The 20,264-nt window shown below is 37.1% G+C and overlaps 1 protein-coding gene and 1 pseudogene across 2 annotated transcripts; both read right to left on the reverse strand.

Moving 5' to 3' along the window:
- Positions 1-6,545: 6,545 nt before the first annotated feature.
- LOC137732272 (electron transfer flavoprotein subunit beta, mitochondrial-like) lies at positions 6,546-11,196 on the reverse strand (annotated as a pseudogene). Its single transcript, XR_015957433.1, has 4 exons — positions 10,877-11,196; positions 10,559-10,639; positions 9,147-9,241; positions 6,546-7,103 (listed from the first exon to the last, which is right to left on the reverse strand). The product of XR_015957433.1 is annotated as an electron transfer flavoprotein subunit beta, mitochondrial-like (transcript).
- A 5,406-nt stretch (positions 11,197-16,602) lies between these two features.
- LOC137733040 (RING-H2 finger protein ATL16) lies at positions 16,603-19,535 on the reverse strand. Its single transcript, XM_068472268.2, has one exon. It carries the CDS (start codon positions 17,819-17,821, stop codon positions 16,745-16,747), a length of 1,077 nt encoding a protein of 358 aa, XP_068328369.2. The 5' UTR covers positions 17,822-19,535; the 3' UTR covers positions 16,603-16,744.
- Between the last annotated feature and the right edge of the window lie 729 nt (positions 19,536-20,264).

Raw genomic sequence — 20,264 nt, forward strand, 5'->3', positions numbered from 1 at the left:
GGTGGGTTGAAGCCTAGCGGTTAGGCGGGGTTTAGGCGAATTTAAGTAAATCCATTATATTTCACGTAAATAAGTGTCTGTTTATACTTAAAATATATATATATATATATATATAATTTCATCATAAACTACAAAATAGAATGACATATGTATTATGAAGTATTGGAACATAATGAAAACATAGGGAACAAGCATATAGTGTGTTCTCATTTAAGTATTCAACAATTTATTGAAAAAAATTAAATGCAAATTGAAAGTTATCTATTTTCTATCTAAGTGAGTTACAACCTAGGCAGGTGCCTAAGTGGGTCTGGGCGAGCTAGGTGGGTGCCTAGGTGGTCTAGACGGGCTGGGCTGGTGCCTAGGTGGTCTAGGTGGGCACCTCAGCTGCTCTAGGTGCCCTTTCTTGATTTTCAAACGCCTAGGCATTAATCGGGGAGGTGACCAGCAGCCTAGCGCCTAGGCGGCACTAGGCTGGGATATTTAGAACAGTGGTGGTGACAGATCTCGGGACGATGTCTCCGATGCCTTGGGTTGCCTAATACACGGGCCTGAAGCCCTAGTCCAAAGCCAACCCAACCTGCATGACAAAAGCATGTTGGGCCTGTCCCTGACACGGGCCTGAAGCCTCGGCCCGTCTGTAGCAACCTTCTTGGGTTGCTGGACCGATTCCCTGTCTCGGCCCACGCCAACAAGCTTGTATGCATGCTGGGCTTTGTCTTAGCCCCGACCTGCGAAACCAAAAGCCAGCCCATGCGGCTGGGCTTGTCCCTACGACCCACAACTGAAACCTAGATGCGACTGGGGTTTCTTTGCACACCTGCATGCCCTTTGGACCTTGACCCGTGTGCCTGCCCCAAACCCAACACGCCAACCTTCACGGATGGGCTTACCAAACTGGACTCGTGGCCTGCAACCATGATTAAGGCTGCTCTTAGCAGCCACCCAAGCCTATTAAACTTTATAGGGCCTTGTCCTACTCACGGCACCCATGCCTACCATGTTTGGGCTATGGTTTTTCAAACCCAATGCTAATTTTTGGCATTCTAAATAATTTTAACCTGAATGTTATAATTATTTTTTCTTCTACGATCGACCCCGAATGGTCTCAATCTATTGAATTAATTAAAGTGACCAGTAGTTCACTAATCTGACAATTAATCCAAAATTATTGACTTGAAGCTCTCCTTTTGACATTAACGATTCAATAAATTATTTCGTCTCTTTGAACCGTTGACTATCTTTCGTAGCCTTGAAGTACTCACACTTGGGTTCCTAAAGCAATACACAAATCCACTACACTTTATTGTATATTGTATTCTGTATTCTTGCAGGTACCCCTATATATATGAACTAAAATGTTCATAACTAAATTGTACCTGTAGTTTCAAATTTAGTGCCTTTGAAACCTGAAGTTTGCATTCAAAACTTACCACATGAAACCTGTAGCTTTCATGCATAAATTAAACCAATACATGTCTATAGAACCCCGAATGTTCTACAATGTATGTCTATGACTTTCCATATGACTAACCACGTTTTGTTGTACCCTCTGTTTAGGGACATGTCGAACTTGAACAAGCTCGACTTCACCGTTCTGGAAGTCTCCAGAAGAATCTACCTAAAGTGGGTTCAAGATGTGAAGCTCTATCTTACTACAAAGAGTTTTAAAGCTACCATCAAGGATCCAATCGACGAAGCTCATATAGTTATTGCTATGATCTTCATCCGAAGACACATCCATGATGCACTGCAGACCAAGTACCTCGCAGAGGAAGATCCCCGTACCCTCTGGCTCGCACTGGCGGATCACTTTGATCACCAGAAAGATATCTTCTTGCATGAAGCAAGACACAACTGGCAACATTTACACTTCCAACACTTTAAGTCTGTGAATGAATACAACTCTGAAGTTTGTAGAATCCGATCACTGCTTAAGTTCTGTATCGAGGACTTAACCGAACAAGATCTCCTAAAAAAGACCTATTTAACCTTCAATGCCACCAATATTGTCCTACAACAACAATATAGGGCACAGAAGTTCACCAAATTTTTAGATTTGATATCTATTCTACTTCCTACTGAAAAGCAGAACTAACTTTTGATGAAGAATCACCAAGCTCGACCTACCGGCTCAAACATCGCACCTGAAGTGCACGCAACAACTTCTAGCAGCCACAATTGATGGAGATTCCGTCGTGGCTGTGGGAAAGGGAGGCAAGCCCCACCACGGGCCCAAGGTCCACTGAACAAAGGCCCATCCAAGGGAGGAAACTTAACTCAGAAGAGCCAACCCCTTCCCCCGAAGGCCCCAAACTTCAAGAACAAGGGAAAAGCTACCATCAATCGAATTCCACTGAACTAGACATGTGCTACCAATGTGGATCAAGAGATCATTGGTCACGCATATTGACACGTCTAACCTTGATATACTTCAAACACCAGGGTAGGCACGTGCTGGCCGACACCTGAAAGTGCAAAGCCACACTAATATGCATGAGAACCAATGAATATAAATAAGACTTATAAATTTAAATATAATTAATATGCAAATGAGGAGCATGTTTAGAGCATACAACTAATTTGAGACACTAGAAAAGAAATAATATGAAATTGAATGAACAAAATGATGGGTCCTACATCAAGAGAACTCGAAGATGCCAATGTGGGAGTGCCTTGACGCCGGGATTGTACGCCTTGATTCTATGTCCTGAAGGAGTGCAAAATATTAGGGTAGACACGTTGATAACCCACTAGGTAAGTACCAAAAATATTCAGGTGCAAAATACAGGATTGTACGCCGGGATTGTGTGCAGATGTGCCGTATGATAACCCACTAGGTAAGTACCAAAAATACATCTCAAAATCTCGTATCAAACATTGGAGCTCAACAGCTCAAACCTCGTCTCATAAATCCATGATAAACCATAATCATAAACCCAAAATAAACATATACGTGAAACCATAGAATTTCATAATCGAAAACCCAATGATTCATAACCTTTAGTAATATATAAATCCGATAAATCATAATTATTCCGTAAAAGCAATCTAAATAAATCATAAGTATGAAAATCCGTAACATATTATAAATCATGCTCTATTCATAAAATATGCAATGCATGCTAGGCTAATATTTTATAAAAATATATAAGTTATGAAGGGGTTCACTCATAGATATTTTATTGTGCGAGAGCCGCTCAAACTAGCGTGAACGGGATCGCTTCCGTCGATGCACCTAAATGCACACAGAGACCATTTAGTAAAACACTACGAAAATGATCAAATTTGGGAAAACAGACACCGGATTCGGATTCGGCACGTCTAGAAACATAAGGAGTGACCTTAGATTTCCCCTACGCGCCGCCACACTCGGCGGCTGGCAGCCCCAACTCGCCAGAAAATTCAACAACTCCCAAAATTCCCAAATTTTACAGGAATGAAGATCTCAATAATAGGAACAACTTTCATACATGGGTTGAATTCCAGTTCGGCCGGAAAACGCCTCAAATCACCCTCGATCACTCGGAAACCCAAAAATGGGTGATCTTTGATTCGTCTTTTCTGCTACTTTGTCACCTCCAAACTTGTTTGGGGTTTGTTCTTGAGCTCAAAAGAAGGCTAATGGTGGTGGTGGTTGAAAGAATCACCTTAAAAAATGGCGGATTTCCGCCGATCTCCCCCATGGTGCCATTGGTGCTATCCCCACAAAACTGAGACCAAAAACTGTCGAGTTTAGGGTAGAACTTGAAGAAAGAGGGTTGTGGAGTCTTGTGTAGGTGGTGACGAGCCTTGGATTGCTGGAAAAATCGTCGGAAACCGTCGCCAGGAACCGGGGTCGTGACATGGAAACCGGTCGGGGGTCCGATTGGCTATTCCCACAACTCTCTCATTTCTCTCCTTTCTCTGCTTTCTGATTGTTTCACTCTCTCATCTCTTCTCCTCCTTCCTAATTCGGCAACACTCCCTTCTTTTCTCTCTTTTTTCATCTCTCTTACCCGTCTATCTCTCTCATTTCTCTTATTTCCTTTCCATCACAGCCACACACATGGCACTAGATTGATGCTCCAACAAAATCTGGAGCCTTCCAGATTTATGGTCAAATGACCATTTTGCCCTCGACTTTGTTCGTTAATAACTCCTTCGTTATAACTCCAAATTACATTTCATTTACGCCCATGGGTTCGTAGCGATGAGTACTATGAGGATACACCAAGATAACAGATCTTATGTGACATGAAAAGGTGGTCAATAAAATCAACGTTTTCGTCTCGAATGGCATTTTCGTAAATTCACGCTTTAAATTTATAAAACTGTAAAATTTGGGGACTGGTCGTTACACAGCAATGCACCTACACGCAAACACTGGAATGGTGTTAAAGACATTTTCCACTACCTCAAGGGTACGACAGATTTGGGCTTGTTCTATATCCACGAATCCTTGAGAGAAACCGCGCCCCCCTCGGTCCTTGGGTTGATTCACACCTCGTTGGTTACACAGATGCTGATTATCTTTCTGACCCACATAGGGCACGTTCTTAAACATGTTATGTCTTTACTGTTTGAGACATTATTATATCTTGGAGGTCTACCAAGCAAACGCTAGTTGCAACTTTTTCGAACCATGCTGAGATTTTCACCCTGCATGAAGCCTCGCAAATGTGCTTTTGGATGAGAGCAGTTATGGAACATATTCGAAGCACTAGTGGTCCTACTTCCGTCGTTGACCTTCCTACGACGATCTTTGAAGACAATGCAGCATGCATCGAGCAGTTAAAGAAGGGATACATCAAGGGAGACAACACCAAGCACATAACGTCGAAGTTCTTTTACTCTCACTAACAACAATAGCATTAAAACATTGAAGTCAAGCAAATCTGTTCCCAGGACAACCTGGCTGACCTCTTCACAAAGTCACTGCCCAAGTCTACTTTTCAGAAGCTCGTCCAAGGAATTGGTATGCGTAAATTATCTGAATTGAATCATTTGTAGTCTTATTTGTAAGTTATGTCTAACTCAGGCGGAGTATCCTGAAGCATACTCACTTGATCTTAATGTACTCTTTTTCCTACGATTAGGAGCATTTTTCCCACTGGGTTTTTGCTACCTAACAAGGTTTTAACGAGGCACACATCCTGGGATGATCATACTCCATTGAGTTCACTACTTTCGTCCTCTTTGACGTTTGTTTTAGACATTATGCATACTTCTCACTTTTCTCCTTAATCTATGGGTTTCCCTATGCCTTGGGTTTTACCATAGTGAGATTTTGTGAGTTTTACTACCAATGCATACTTACTTGTGTTTGAGACTCGCATTCACCCTTTATGCCGATGACTTCATCAACTGTTCTACCTCATCTGCTGAAGATATGATGCGACGTTTTGTTTGAGTATTTACACACTCAAGGGGGTCTGTTGCAGTCCTATCGGATTAGGAATGTGATTGTGTAAATCCTAGTATATCTAGGAGTATCTTGTAGTTACCTATTAGGAGTTGATTACCTATTAAGAGATGTAACCTTATAAGGGTAAGGATTCTACCCTTCCTGCTACTATAAATAAAGGCATAAGGGGATGGTACAAGACACATCTGAGAATTAAATCTCTCTCTTTCTCTCTTGTTGCCGCCGGCCCCCCCTCTCTCTCTATTCATTAGATCGCTCAGTTAATTAGGCCTACAACAAAATGTTTATTTTAAAATATTCTTGCAAAATATTCATCAAATTAAAAATATTTGAGATATTTAATTAAGTTCAAAATAAATGCTTCAAAGGTTTGGATTAAATTAATTTTTTTATTAGAAAATCTATGAATGCAAACTTAAAATAAACAATTCAAATTGTTTAAAATTTGATGTAAAATGGGACCCACAATCAGTCTTTATATTTACATGAAAATGAGAACCCCCTTAAAAATTGATTTTGGTACTAAAAATTCTAAAATTTAGTTTACAAAATGCTATATATATGAGTGAACTCGTAAGGCGTGACATCTTTTCATCAAACGATAATTTTATCAGGGTGTACATCAAATGACCAGCTATTACTAGAACGCTATATATATATATATATATATATATATATATATATATATATATATATATATATATATATATATATGTAACGGGTTTTTTCCTTGCAAAGGAAGCTAGCGGGGAAAAAGGAATTCGAACTGCAAGCTCGAGTGTAAGAGGAAATGTTGGCGACTACTTGAACATCAAGCTCCACGTCAAATCATTATTTTTAACCTCGCACGAATCAAACATCAAAATTAACGATTCTTAGCATTCCAAAAATCACTCCATGCATTTTTCGTAACAACAAAAGATAGAAATCGCACTTCAAAGAATAAATGACGACTTTTTCAAAGTGACAATAACAACTCTCGAAACATAACGTGCTAAAAGATCACAATGGATCAAGAATAACTCAAAGAACAACCTAGTAAAATATCGATTTAATTTGCCAAATGATTGGTTAATCTGCAATTTACGTCTTCCACAATTTTCTTTCATCATCCATTCAAAAGATAAAGCTCTTCAGGTAGCAGCACAAAGCATCACTACAAATCTTTAACTTCTTTATCAACAGTGACTCACCTGAAGAACATATAAATATAATTCCAAAGTATATTCTCCGCAACGACGTATAGATGCTCTCAAATGCCGTCATTTTCGGTAGGTCGTATGATGATTAAGAACTTATTAAGCTTTGGATTAAAATTATAAAAAATAAATAAATACATTATTAAACGGGTGATCACTATCGCAGTTGAAACTTGTCAATCTTTGAATTCCCATATAATGGCGCTTACCTTTAGTCTGAAGCAGTAGCTTGATCAGCGCAAAGCTTTGAAGCGAAGTACTGACAGAAAAATTAAATGACATGGGCTTCATTCTTAAGCTTGTCAATTAGCGCGTCCACAGAAGAAACGAGGACCCCTGCTCTTCTCGTGGGAGGTTCAGCGACTTGAACCTGTTCTAAATCGGATTTGATTTCCACATTCAGATCCTGTGGAGTGTACTTCGTTATGACCTTCGATTTCGCTTTCATTATGCTTGGGATTGTTGCATACCTCGGTTGGTTTAACCTCAAACCAGTGCTGCAAGACGGTCACAGAAACAAGTGTTAGTCTACATCTTCCACCAGAAAATCAGGTTTAGACAAGCATCTATCGTGATGTATGTGCTGATGTTTTCGCTGGATTTCAGTCCATTACTCTAATTGATATCTCAAATATTCTAATATGAAATAATAAAGTTGAAACCTTCAAAATATATTTCCATCCTCACAAGTGTACTTAAAATATCATCAAAATTTTGTCATTTTGACACTCATTCATCTCTCAAGACGCAATATGATCCATATCATTTAATTGTCGAATTCCTAAAGAACAGGCAACTGTACCCTTGGACTGGTTCAAGGCTAACCAGGTCCTTATTTGCAGACCTTTACGTGCCCAAGCTTTATTGGCTTGGGAAGCCCCTTCCCTTAGGGTTACTTGAAGCTGAATGTGGACTGTCCTAGGCTAGGTAAGGGGCCGATGGTTCTAGGTGCTGAAGGACAAATCCAGGATTACAATGGTGGTTGGCTGGTGGGTTTTAAGGTTAACATTAGTTCAAACTGTTCCAGTGAGATATTTCAAGCTGTTGATTTAACTATTATCCTTTGATTGGTATCATCACTGGGTTCAATTGTTTGTCCGTAGGCGGTTGTTCGTTGAAAAGAAATTTTCGCTGCATATTTATTAGTTAAGTTGGGTTATACCAGTAGCGTGGGTAATCTTCATGATGATTGGATTGGCACTACCAGACCCAAGTTAATTTGTGTCTAGTACTTTGCGTTTAGGCCGAAGACGTAACCAGAATAAATAAATAAGTAAATAAACTGCATTCTGGTATCTACGCGAGTGGAAATGTCATAACTAAACAAAGTTACGGGGAAAACTAATCTACGTCTGAACCGTTCAACTCTATCAATTTGATCATATTTCTCCATCCACATAATCCTCTGTGTGAATAAATAAGCACGGTGCAGCTGTGACGCCCCTAGCTAAATGGTTTGAGAATGGCACAGCCCGTCCATCTTCTGCTGAACAGTAGGGTAGCCTTTCAACTATTCTGGCATATGGGTGAGGATAGAGAACTCTCCCACCAGCAGCTATCAATGCTTATGCGGAGTTCCCGGCTCCTTGAAAAATTACTCCACAACAAGGGGGACGAAGAATTGAATTTATGAAGGCCCTAAGGGGGCAGACTAAGGAAAGTTTGAGGCCAAAAGGAGACATTGCACAGTTCAACAAAAGGACTTTTCATCTTTTTAGTTTCTTTCTGGTTTTCGATAATCAAGGATACTGACAACTCTAAAACCTGTCTTTCATATCTTCCCAATAAACTTTATTGCGAAAAATTGAATGAAACAGAATTGCACATATAAAATATATAATCTTACCTATTGAAGCTGTTTGATCTAACTTGTGTAAAGATTATATTATTTTGAAAAGCTAACTGGTCTAAATATCATGTGATAATTTGTGTAAAGAGTTTTTTGTTTTTTGTTTTCTTTTTTTTTTTTGGTTGCCCCCGCGCGCCGGGGGGGGGGGGGGGGGGGTGGGGGTGAAGGAAGAACAGAGACTGAGAGATGAAGCATGACTATCTCTTCATACTTAGACATTATTCCAATTCCAATTTCAATTTCAGCATAGAACCACACACAGAAAAGTGGATGCTTGTTAACTTCTAAAGGATAATTGAGAAAATAGGACTACTTAGATATGTAAAGACATGATTGCCCATTAGTATTTTTGAAATTTAAAACGCTGTGGAAGTGGCAACTGTTTCTCCAGTTAAATACAAAGAAAAAAAACGATATGGTCATTTATTTATAATAGAAATCACGAACGCTAACTTCAAATTGAACCACTCCCCAATTCAGAAAATAATTTGGAAGTTTTTTTAATAAAGTAAATAAGTTGGGTTAATGAAGTTTGAAAGCTGTTTCAATTTCCTAATTGGTCCTATCAAAGTAAATAAATTTATGTTCCCATTCCCTAAACATATGGCAAAATTCAAGTGAAGGCAAAAAGAGATTCATCTAAAAGTCCCAGGTGTCCACACGGGAATATGCAAGAAGATCTTATACTTACATGATCACTGCTGGAAAATCTAGACACAGAGTCTCGAGACCACCATCCACCTCTCGGTCCACTGTCACTACCTGCTTCTCCTTATCCAGCACAACCTACTGGAAACATTCAGTCAAGGGAATAAATTCATAATGTATGAAAATCAGAATAGCACAAAATACTATCAATACATCTCATTTTTCGCTAAACTAAATGTGAAGTCGAAGAGACAGTTTAACACGTGCAAATAAGTAACAGTAAAGACAAACACAGAGATTTTTACAAAGCATGTACAATAGTATACATGGATACACTTTAAAGGGACAAACATTCTCAGGAATACGAAATTATAAGAAGAACAATCTCTTTTATACAACAGAAGGAGGATAACCTTGTTTGGGCTAAAAAAATAATATCTTTAAGATAGAGTAAAGAGAAAGAAAAAATAAGCCTTTATTCCTTAAGAAAAGAAATGCAATTTAGGAATACCAGGGATTTAAAGATGAAGGATAGAAGAAATAGATTTTAGTAAAAACAGATCCCCCATCACCCAGTACTTCAAACACTGAGAGTCTCTGATCCAATATGTCGTCAAACCTTAGTGAATTTAATCAAAGACTAGCCTAGAAGGAAAGAAATTTGAAATAAGCATATTGAGTGAGAGAAACTACATCCTCAGATTGTCAAGACTCAAGATGAATAACATGTGACAACATCAGTATATATGTCTCTAACCATACTCTTGCCACCTTAACTAACGTTCTTTACAATCTTGTTTCACTTTTAGAACCTTTTATCCGCAATTTGGCCTTGTGGCACTCCTGCTATGCTTTTAACACTCACCTTGACCAACGCAAAAATGTTTTGCAAAACAGAATATCCACTTGTTATTGCCCATACGATAAGGACCCTCAGAAGCCATACGTATCCTGGTCAATTGGGATATCTATAGAACATATGTATTTGGAAAGCATAGAGAGACCAACACCTCCCTAACCTCAACTTTTGAGGGTATTAACTTCTTCAGAGGTCTCTCTGCTGCATGATACTAAACTATGAAACTAAGAAATGGGGTGGAGCTTCTCACCAACTACAATTTAATGGATTGCAAAACAAAACCTTTGCTCACCCTTAAGAACAAAAGGCAAATTAGAAACCGATAATATGTAGCATCAACAAACTCATATCAACCAACTATTAACTCAGAGTCTAAACAGATTGAATTTTCTATTAATCGATTAAAAGCCCCCAAAACAAAATCTACACTTCAAAATTTGTCTCATATTCACCTACATTTGAAACCTTAATATATTCCTCAATAGTTTAATTATGTCAAACAAAAGAAAATCAAGGAAGCGTGAAACCAAAGTATACAAAATCAAAGCAAGTAGATTTCTTCTCTAGCTGAATGAATGAAGAGATAAAAAACTAACCTTTGAAGCAAACGTCCCCTGAGGCCAGTTCAGCAACCCTGCCACCATTTGCCCCGTTTGATTGCAATCATCATCGATAGCCTACACAAGCATTCACTTATGCATAAAAGATCAAATTTTCACTTCTTCAAACCAATACCAACAATGCAAAGCCACAAAACCCAATATCTCTTTTAATTTTTCGAGCAATATTCTAATTAATCTAATCTAGACTACGGGAATGGGGATTCCAACTTGGATGCAAAGGAGCACGACGTTCTCCCACACAAAACCCAAATCTTTAAACTCATTAAAAACTAAAAGAAATTTACATTTAACCTGTTTGCCCAGGATAAGAAGCCCAGGCTTCTCAACCTTCACGAGAGGTCTCAGAAGCTTAGCAATGGATAAGGGGTAGAGAGGGCCATCAATCTCCACATGAATCCCCCTATCGGCGCCCATAGCCAGTCATGTCCTGAGCGTATCTACGCACTGTTTTAGTCCCATGGAGATGGCCACCACCTTCGACGCCGCCCCGGATTCTTTAGTCCGGAGGGCCTCTTCCACAGCAATCTCGCAGAAGGGGTTCATCGACATCTTCACGTTCTGGGTCTCCACGCTGCTCTGTGGAATGGAAGTATTGAAACTGTTGGATTAGAATTACATGATTCTGAAACGAAACAAGAACTGGATTTGGAATGGCTTGGCTTGGCTTGTCTGGTTTGATCGGATTTTGACGGCGTAGTCGTTGACGCGCTTTAATGGCACCATCATCTTCATGGTATCCGGTGGGAGTGGCACTGAGATGGTAATGGCGATTGGGATTGGATAATAATCCGGCGAGAGAATAGTGGGGAGGAGGAGAGAAATGCTGCCCCGACTTTACTTAATGTGAGCTCTAATTTTATATTTCTTTGGTAAATTATACACAACTACCTTAATTACATGTCGAACCATGATTTCATGTTTTAAATATTGTAATGACATACTTCAATTTATTAATTCCTTGTAATGTTAGACTTTCATTAAATTTTTTGTTAATTTGACTGTTAAATAATGATGTGGTAAGAATAAGTCCATTCTTGCCCAACTGAATTAAAATATTAATAAAAGATTCTTAATTTATTAATACTAATATTCTTAAACCCAAAAAAATATTAATATTAATGAAAAACTGAAAATTGTTAAAAAAAAATTGAAAAAATAATTTTTTTTATTTGTGGGCCTTAAGACTGATGGAGGTGAAGAGGTACAAGCTTCTCGAGTTGCACGGGCAAGCTCCACGAGTTGCCTTCCGCCCGCAGATCTCGAGACCAAGCTCATCATTGCCAACGTCGGCAATTGAATTCAGAGGATTGTGAATCACGATTCAGAATAGCAAAGTTGCGGGGAATCGAAAACAAGAAAGACCCAATTGGCGGCGACGAAATTAACGGAAGAATGAAGGTGGTTTGGGTTCGTGTACTCAGCTGGTGGCTGACCATATGAGTTCATGTGAACAAAGATGGAGTTGCTACGGATGACCTGTGAGAGTGAGATTACGATCCACCAGCAGGATTTAAATGCCTTCGCACCAGAAACCCTCCAGTCCCAAAGTCCACCTTCTCATTTAACTCTTTGATTTACTCGATTTTTCAAAAATTACTTCAATGTAGGGTTTGTATCTGGGTTGTGTTTTTTCTCACAAACGACATTGGGGAGACTCCTCCCTTTCTCCCTCTTTCGCTCTCCACGCTTCTCTTCTCTCTCCTCGCTTCACTTCAATTTAGGGTTCTATACTGCTTCCAATGGCGGGATCTCGTCATCAGCGTCAAGTTTTGCTTCTCGACAAGCGGGCACCCTTCTCTAGCAGTCTCAAGTGGGGATGGGCAAATACCCCATCAATTATGGGTAACCGCGGTTACTCGTCCATTTAAATTTCACGGTTACAATTATAGGTAACCGTTTAGATAAATAAACGGTTATGGGTATAACTGTTTACCCATAAAATTTAAATGGGTGGTTATGAGTATTAACTGCGGTTCTAAACGGGTAACCATTTACCCGTGTATTTTATATATGTAAAATTAACACAAATCATGTTCCCTATTGGACAAAACTTAGATCAATGCTATTGACTATAGTGCATGATTTCTGTAGCTAATATAATATAATTTTCCTTAACCACTTCAAATTTCATGGTCCATTATATATGTATATTATGTTAGTACTTTACACTCTGAGTTAAATAACCCAATAATACTATCCTTTAACAGTTTTCGTAACCTAATAATATCTAGCAAATTTTATATTACTTTCATTGATAACCGTTAAAAATATCATTAGCAAACTATTATTTCAATTATTAGAATGGTATAGGGACTTAAAAAATTAAAATATGGAAAAATATGATGAATATACCTATAACGGTGTTTAATTGTTAGAAAAAGAAAATTATGACAAATTTTTCTTTTTTAATTTTCAAGTTGTTAAAAAAAACATGTAGACAGGTGTGAAATGAGTAAATGGTAAAAAAGAAAGGATAAACGGGTTAAAAAAAGATAAATGGGTAAACGGGTACTAAATGGTAACGGTTAAATGGGTATGCGGTTATGGGTATGGTAAGCCGTTTATAAACGGTTATGGGTATGGTTATAACCGTTTAGGCAATTACCCAACGAGTAAACGGTTATGCGGGTACGAGAATAAATGGTTATGGATAAATAACCGCGGTTACCCGTCCGTCATAATCGTTGCCCATCCCTAGTCTCAAGCCCCGAATTAAAAAAATATTTTTTAATTTTTTTATTAATATTAATATTTTTCACGGTTTAGGAATAACATAAAGTATGCGATTGTAGTTTGACCTATAGTTGAGGTAGTTTTACGTAATTTACCCTATTTCTTTTCTCTTCTTTTTCACAATTTGATGACAAGTGGAAAACTACTTGCCAATAGGAAATTTTGAAAACGGTGGTGTTATTCACACACTCATTTTTACTTCTTACATACTCTCTTAATGTTTAGAAGTCGAATAAAATGAATTGAAGAAGATCAATACCAAAAATTAACAAGGATTGTGTTAGGTACATATGAGTGTGTGAATAACAAGGAGTGTGTTAGGTACAAATGAGTGTGTGGATAACATCATCTTTTTGAAAATTGCCATTTTTTTAGCATGTCATGTTTTAAGAGTAGTGGCGAGCCAAAATGTTTCCTTAATTTTATCATAATGGTTGACGAGAAATTTTTTAGTGTACCCAAAATATGGGGTACACCATATTTTAAGATACAAGTGGAGAGATACAGGGGTGACTTTCGATTAGATTGGATAGGAAATAAGCATTCCAATGCCAATCTAAAAAAGTTTCGGAATCAAATATTTGTTCCAATATTGGAATATTAGATTACCAAAATTTATTGGAAATTCGGAATCAATTTTATCTCGGAATTTCAGAATATAATTCAGATCTCCTCAATTTTGCAAGACTTTGAAAAATTTTAAACTTTTATGTATCCACCATTTAATATTTATTCTAAATTTCTGCGATATTTGTACATTGTTGCTTGTTAGGCTTTCCACAAGATAGTAGGGTGGAAAAAGTGAGTGTCATTACCAATATATTGAACTCATCAAGGAATCACACTTCTAAGTGAGCTGAAAATTTTGAACTCATAAGTTCACTATATCAAACTCATGAGTGTGATACCAATACATTGAACTCACACTGGTGTAGTAGTAATGTTATAGAAATCAAATTCAGGGCGTCTGATTCCTAGATATGGTATCACACTTGCTTAAATCACTGTGGAAGGCCTTACGTGTGCGTATGAAATAAATCATATTAGACAAGTTAAAATAGTTAGCATGACTATACTCTTCATTTTTAATAGTATGATTAAATAAACAAAATACGAAATAAGCATATCTAAATATAATAATAAATGTGATAAAATAAGAATACGCATGGTTTCGTTTATAGTACCAAGTTTGAGAAATTTTAGATCTGAATTTCTGAATTTCGGATCAGATAGGTACATTCCAATTGCCATCCAAAATTTTCAGAATTTTTCAATAGGAAATGTTCAGACTTGGAATGAAAATTTTTGGTTCGGATTGGAATTTTCAATCCAACTTGCACCCCTCAAGGACACTTGGAAAAAAAAAAAAAAAAAAAAAAAACTCTTCTTCATTTATATTATGACACATGGTATATCGAACATAAACACTGAAAAAGTCTCTCTTGGTCGACATTATTTGTTTTGTGTCTATGTTAGTCATGTCATGCTCATGCTAGTTCAATTTGCTTCAACAAATAATATTTATGTGCCACATTAGTATATAGCAATTTTTTTTTACAGTATTACAATGGAAGGACCACATTGGTTGGAAACATCTATTCTAGGATTACATTTATCGCTTTTCAATTTCAGAGACCATCTTGATAGTGTGGGTCAATTTAGGAACCATTTGTGATAAAGAAAAACTTGTGGAACTCATTTATGTGTCACATCAACATATAACAGAATTTTTTTATAGAATTGTGATGCAATGACTATATTAATTTTCTATTTTCAAGGATTAATTTGATTGATTTTTAATTTCAGATATCATCTTGATGATGCCTCAATTTTAGAGATTATTTGTGATAAAAATTTGCAGTATAGATAACAAAAGTGTGAAATCCAACATATAAATGAGAGTCCACCAAGCATGCCTCGTACCACATGCCTTGATCAAGGATTTCAAGAGCACTCTCACATCCAAACCACCTGACACAGAGACCATGGCTCTCATCAAAGTGTTGACCGCACGTCAATGTTATCACACACAGCTACTCTTTGTTACATGACTCCTCCTCCTCCTCCTATGAGAGTCAAGACAACAGTGTGTATAATCCGAAGTGGCAACTCAAAAGTACTGCGTTATGGAAATTTTGAGCATATCTCGAAGCCAGTGAAAACTGAGGTATGAAAGCTGTTTTGACATCTTAACCAGTCTCGCAGAATATTTCCAACTAAGCAAGATTTTGACAGAAGATTTGCCTGCTCTACCGACTATTGATTGTAATGTAAAGAAAAGAAAATGCACTGTCTGAAGGGAGAATAAAAATAGTAATTCAGGACAAATGAACAATTTTTTTTTTTTAAGTAGATGGACTCTTGTATATTATTTCTTGCAGACTAAAAAATGGATTGATTTTTTACACTATTTTTAACTTTTCAAATATCTTTTATTATTGTTGATTATCAGATAAATAAAACTAAAACAATAGACATTACTAAACATGAATGTGGATCGTCGACAAGCGCGTTCTAGTGCATTGTTGATTCTTATCCAAGACTAAATTAATGTGTAAGAACTCTTGTTCATTAATTTTCCTTTCATTTATTTAATCCAGTGGCTAGAAAAAAAAAAAAAAAAAAAAGAGTAGACTTTACTACCTAATTATATTAACACCCTATGTGCATGATTGAGATTATAGGTAAGTAGGTTAATCTTCCAGACTGGAAAATTGTAGACATGATCAGGGAAAGAACCTCACACCAACCATACACATAAGATAATAACAAAGCATATAGCTTCCTTGTACCAGCATTAGCATTATTGGTCATCACACAGGAAGGCACTTCATCTTATGATTGTTTGCAATTTGAATAAAGAGGACCCATTTATCTCTGCCAACTTAATCAATGGAAGGGACCTTCCCCCTTTTCACACGCTTTGTAATCTTTGGATTCTGCTTGTTGGTCTACACAAAGGGGGCCTCCCCCATCCTAAATTCCTCTTTCTTTCCACTAAAATAATTTTATTCTTGAGGTTGGTCTGTCTATCTCTATTAACAACAATGAGCCTCCCAAGTATTCAATTCAATTAGGTGGGAAAAGGTCTTTTGAAAAAATTAGAAAATATAAAGTGGTGATTTAGCAATGATGCCAATAATAATGCCTTCTAAGTCATCCGCAACACTTTGATCAGGGGGAATTTTTTTTGCATCTCTTCGAAATGTTGCCGTGAAAATTTTAACTAACGTAGTATTATTAATATGAAAAAGCCCCAATGGGACAAAAAAGGAAAAAGAATGTAAAGTAAAGCCATGCTTTCAAATTTCAATTGAATGTGGCTATGTAACATTAAGAAATCATGTAACCTCCCAATAGTACATCTAAAATTTCTATCTCACAAAAACACTAAAAACTTGCAGAAGTCCAAACAAAAAATTTGTCTTATGGCTCCAAATAAACAGGTAGAATTGCATTTCTAGATCCCCTACCATTACCAAAAGAAAAGAAAGATCTTCTAACCCTACCATTACTGCAACCTTCAGTGGGACTGACCTCACTGATTTGCCTTTGCTGCTGCATTGCTGCTTGAACTGCCAAATAAAGCTGCCTATCAGCTGATGAGTCCATTGAGAAAGACCTCCTTATTGGTTGGATTGAAAACTGATCATCTTTCCCTCTGATATCAATGCATTCATCCCCCATGCTTGTAATCATGTTGTGAAATTTTCTCTCAAATTTCTTGGGCAAAACTCTGTGTTCCAATTTCCTAGGTGAAGGACTAATAGATCTTACTGATAGTGATAACTCCCCGGAATTCGATCTTCCTTGTCTTCCAAGCATTGCTTGATCCATCGTGTTGTCGTTGCTCAATTCAATAACCACGTAGTCTTCATCGCCTCCACTGAGGCTACCTGCGTAAGGACTTGGATCTTGGGGCGAAGAGCTTGGAGCGACAGTTCGATCAAAAGGAAATCTGGGTGTGGTTGAAATGCTTGTTCTACAAAGTGGGCAATTGGCATTGCTTTGAAGCCAAACATCAATACAATCAATGTGGAAAACATGGCTGCAATTCGGTATGATTCGAAGCTTCTCGTCTTCTTGAAACTCATTCAAGCAAACCGCACACTCGCAAAAGCTTCCCTCTCCCAATCCTATGTAATTTCCATCTTTCTTGAATTGCAACAATGGGATTGATCTGATCACTGCTTCGTCGAGCCCCCGGGTCTCTACACGGGGGGAGTAGACCATGAGCTGGTCTTCGTCCCGCCTATTGCGCGACAATGAGAATCGCCTGAGGATGTCGACACGGTGCCAGTTGAGGCAGCATTTGATAACAAAGATGTAGTAGCTGACGAGCAAGAAAGCTGTGGCTACAATTCCTATTCCGGCAACTGCTATAATGGGGAAGCTTGTGTCGGAATGGTGAATCGGAGTTCCAAAAATGGAGCTTCCTGGAGTTGTTGATGGAGGAAGAGCTTGTGACACATGGATCAAATAGCTTTTGCTTCCAAGATCCATGAAAAAAAAATGAGGGTATGAACAATAAAATAAATGGGGTTTTTTCTTAAACCTTGAAACTTATACAGGAACAAAAAATAAAAAATAAAAAATTTCACCCTCGCACCTGATGTCCCGAGTTCAAAACCACTCCTCCAATACAAGAAAAATACACAAAAAAAAAAAAAAAAAAAAAAAAAAAAAACATGAAACTCACAAGAAGTGAGATTTCCAAAGATCTAGAAAACCCATATATTGTTTTTCAGTTTTTGAGTTGATGAAGGTTGGAAGAAAGGTGGGTTTAAAGTAAAATGGAAGAATGAGCTAGAAGTAATGAGATGAGAGAAAAAGAGGAAAACCAGGTGGAAATAAATGATGAGGGACATGGAAGTAACCTGCAATTCAATGAAAATGTGCTCTCTGCCCAACTTTTTCTTTTTAAGGTTGGGGAGACTCGGAGTTGAGAGGACTCGGACTGTGAGTACCTACGCGTAGTTGGGGAGTTTCTCTTGCCTTCCCACGAGAAGTTTGGCTAGAAAAATTGCTTAAGTGTCTCGATATATGTACGTTATTATTTTAAAATTTATGTTACAGATACATATGGTATAGATATACAATGTTATATATCAAAGAGTAATGCTAGGAAGACTAAATGCGTAACAAAATTTTGTAAACTAAGTGACATGAAAGTTGATGATTGAACTATTACTTGAGTGTTGATTAACGTGTTTATTTTTTTTATCAATGACACATTATTTAATTTATAAATTTAGTTTACAAATTTAATCTAACTAGCATTACTCGTTAGGTTGTGTAGAAATGGACAGCTCTTCATCATGGCTGTGCATTTTATATATGCAAGAATTATTATTTGCTTGGTTTCCGACCAACCCAAAATTTATTAAGATAAACCCATTAATCTTAAAGTACATTAACACCAAACAAGTCAATAATGAGAGGATCATGCACTTCCTTCTACTTAATTGGCTTTGAAACTTCGAAGGTTAGACATTTTTCAGTGATAGTCACGCTTTCTTATGTGTTATTTATTTATTATACGTGCATAATTAGTTTTTTTTTTTTTTTGTAGTATATATTATAACACGTGAAATAATAATATTATGTGACAATTTGAAAGACACATCACATATTATAATTTAAAATGAAAAATACTCGAATCCATATGTTATGAACTAGTTCTTATCGATTACAAATCACAGGTCTAAATGTGTATATTAAAAATTGTTTTTTTTTTTTTTTAGTAATTTCCATCAGTTATTTTTACTTCTGTATCTGATAGTGATTTGTAAAAGGAACCAAGTGGTGCCCATAAAAATTTTCTCCACCGTGTGGATTAGTAATGATATTTTTAAACAAGATAAGAAAAGAACCTTGACTTTCAACATGGTCGTCCATTCACAATCATAATCAATCATAGAACAGAAAGTCTCACACCCACATGCAACCCACCCACCATTGAATTTGATTAATCCAAAGTAGGTAGATTCCAATGTCCCATGCGTGTCTAAGTTTTGCATCCACATTGTACAGTAGTGTTCGACCCGCTATACCAATTTCAAAATCTATGTACCAAAAGTAGTATAGTAGCCTACACTTTTAGGTATAAATCCAGTAGGTCCCAATTATAAAGCTATTTTTCATGGAGAAGTTAAATCCAGAGTCCATACCAAGAACAGACGAAGAAGGAAAAAAAAAAAAAAAAAAAAAAAAAAAAAAAAAAGAACCGACACCTCCCTGTACTTGCATGACAAAGATTTTATCATTTAGGTAGAATAGTAGTTATGTATTTTTTTTCATCCAAAGGTGCGTCTTCGTAGCCAAAGGTTGAGGCCTTTGCCGAAGAAAAACTTCCCAAACTTGGTCTTCAAATTTTCTGAATAAGACCATCTTTTTGTTCTTATCAGGATCACGATCATCACCTAATGTTTTAAATAGAAATCTAAAAGCCAAAAGCTACGAGCTAAAATCTAAAAGTCTATCTCTTTATTTAATCAGCTGTGGCCAAGAAGCATGTAATATTTCCTGGTTAAGTGAGCTGGATGACGGTTGATGAGTTCATATTATACTATATATTTTACCCTAATCTTATTATTAATTTATTGGTTATTTTGATAGAATTTTGATACTCTATTATGTATGTTCAATGTACAACATTTGATTTCCTCTTAAGCAAAATGTGATCAAACGGATGAATTTTGGAGTGATTCAAATTGGAGGATGTTCGTGAGTCTTTCAAGATGATTGTGTCAAAATTCCAGATTTTTCTACCAAGCTGTTTGACTGTGGTGAAGAAAAGAAGGTCCAACACAGCTTTCCTAGATTGACGTTTCTGGACGTTTTAGGTATTTTGGAAGTCAAGATGGCATATTTTGAGGAAGATTCCTTTTGAGGATTCATAGGGACGTTTCAAGCTTTAAAAAGAGACATTTTGGGACCAAATCGG

This window comes from Pyrus communis, chromosome 16 (genome assembly GCF_041283825.1).
Source record: "Pyrus communis isolate YQ-2024b chromosome 16, ASM4128382v1, whole genome shotgun sequence".
Taxonomy (NCBI): Eukaryota; Viridiplantae; Streptophyta; class Magnoliopsida; order Rosales; family Rosaceae; genus Pyrus; species Pyrus communis.

What these genes read in the sequence shown, in the direction of transcription:
- LOC137733040 (XM_068472268.2), bottom strand. Translation starts at nt 17,821, where the DNA reads ATGGATCTTGGAAGCAAAAGCTATTTGATCCATGTGTCACAAGCTCTT.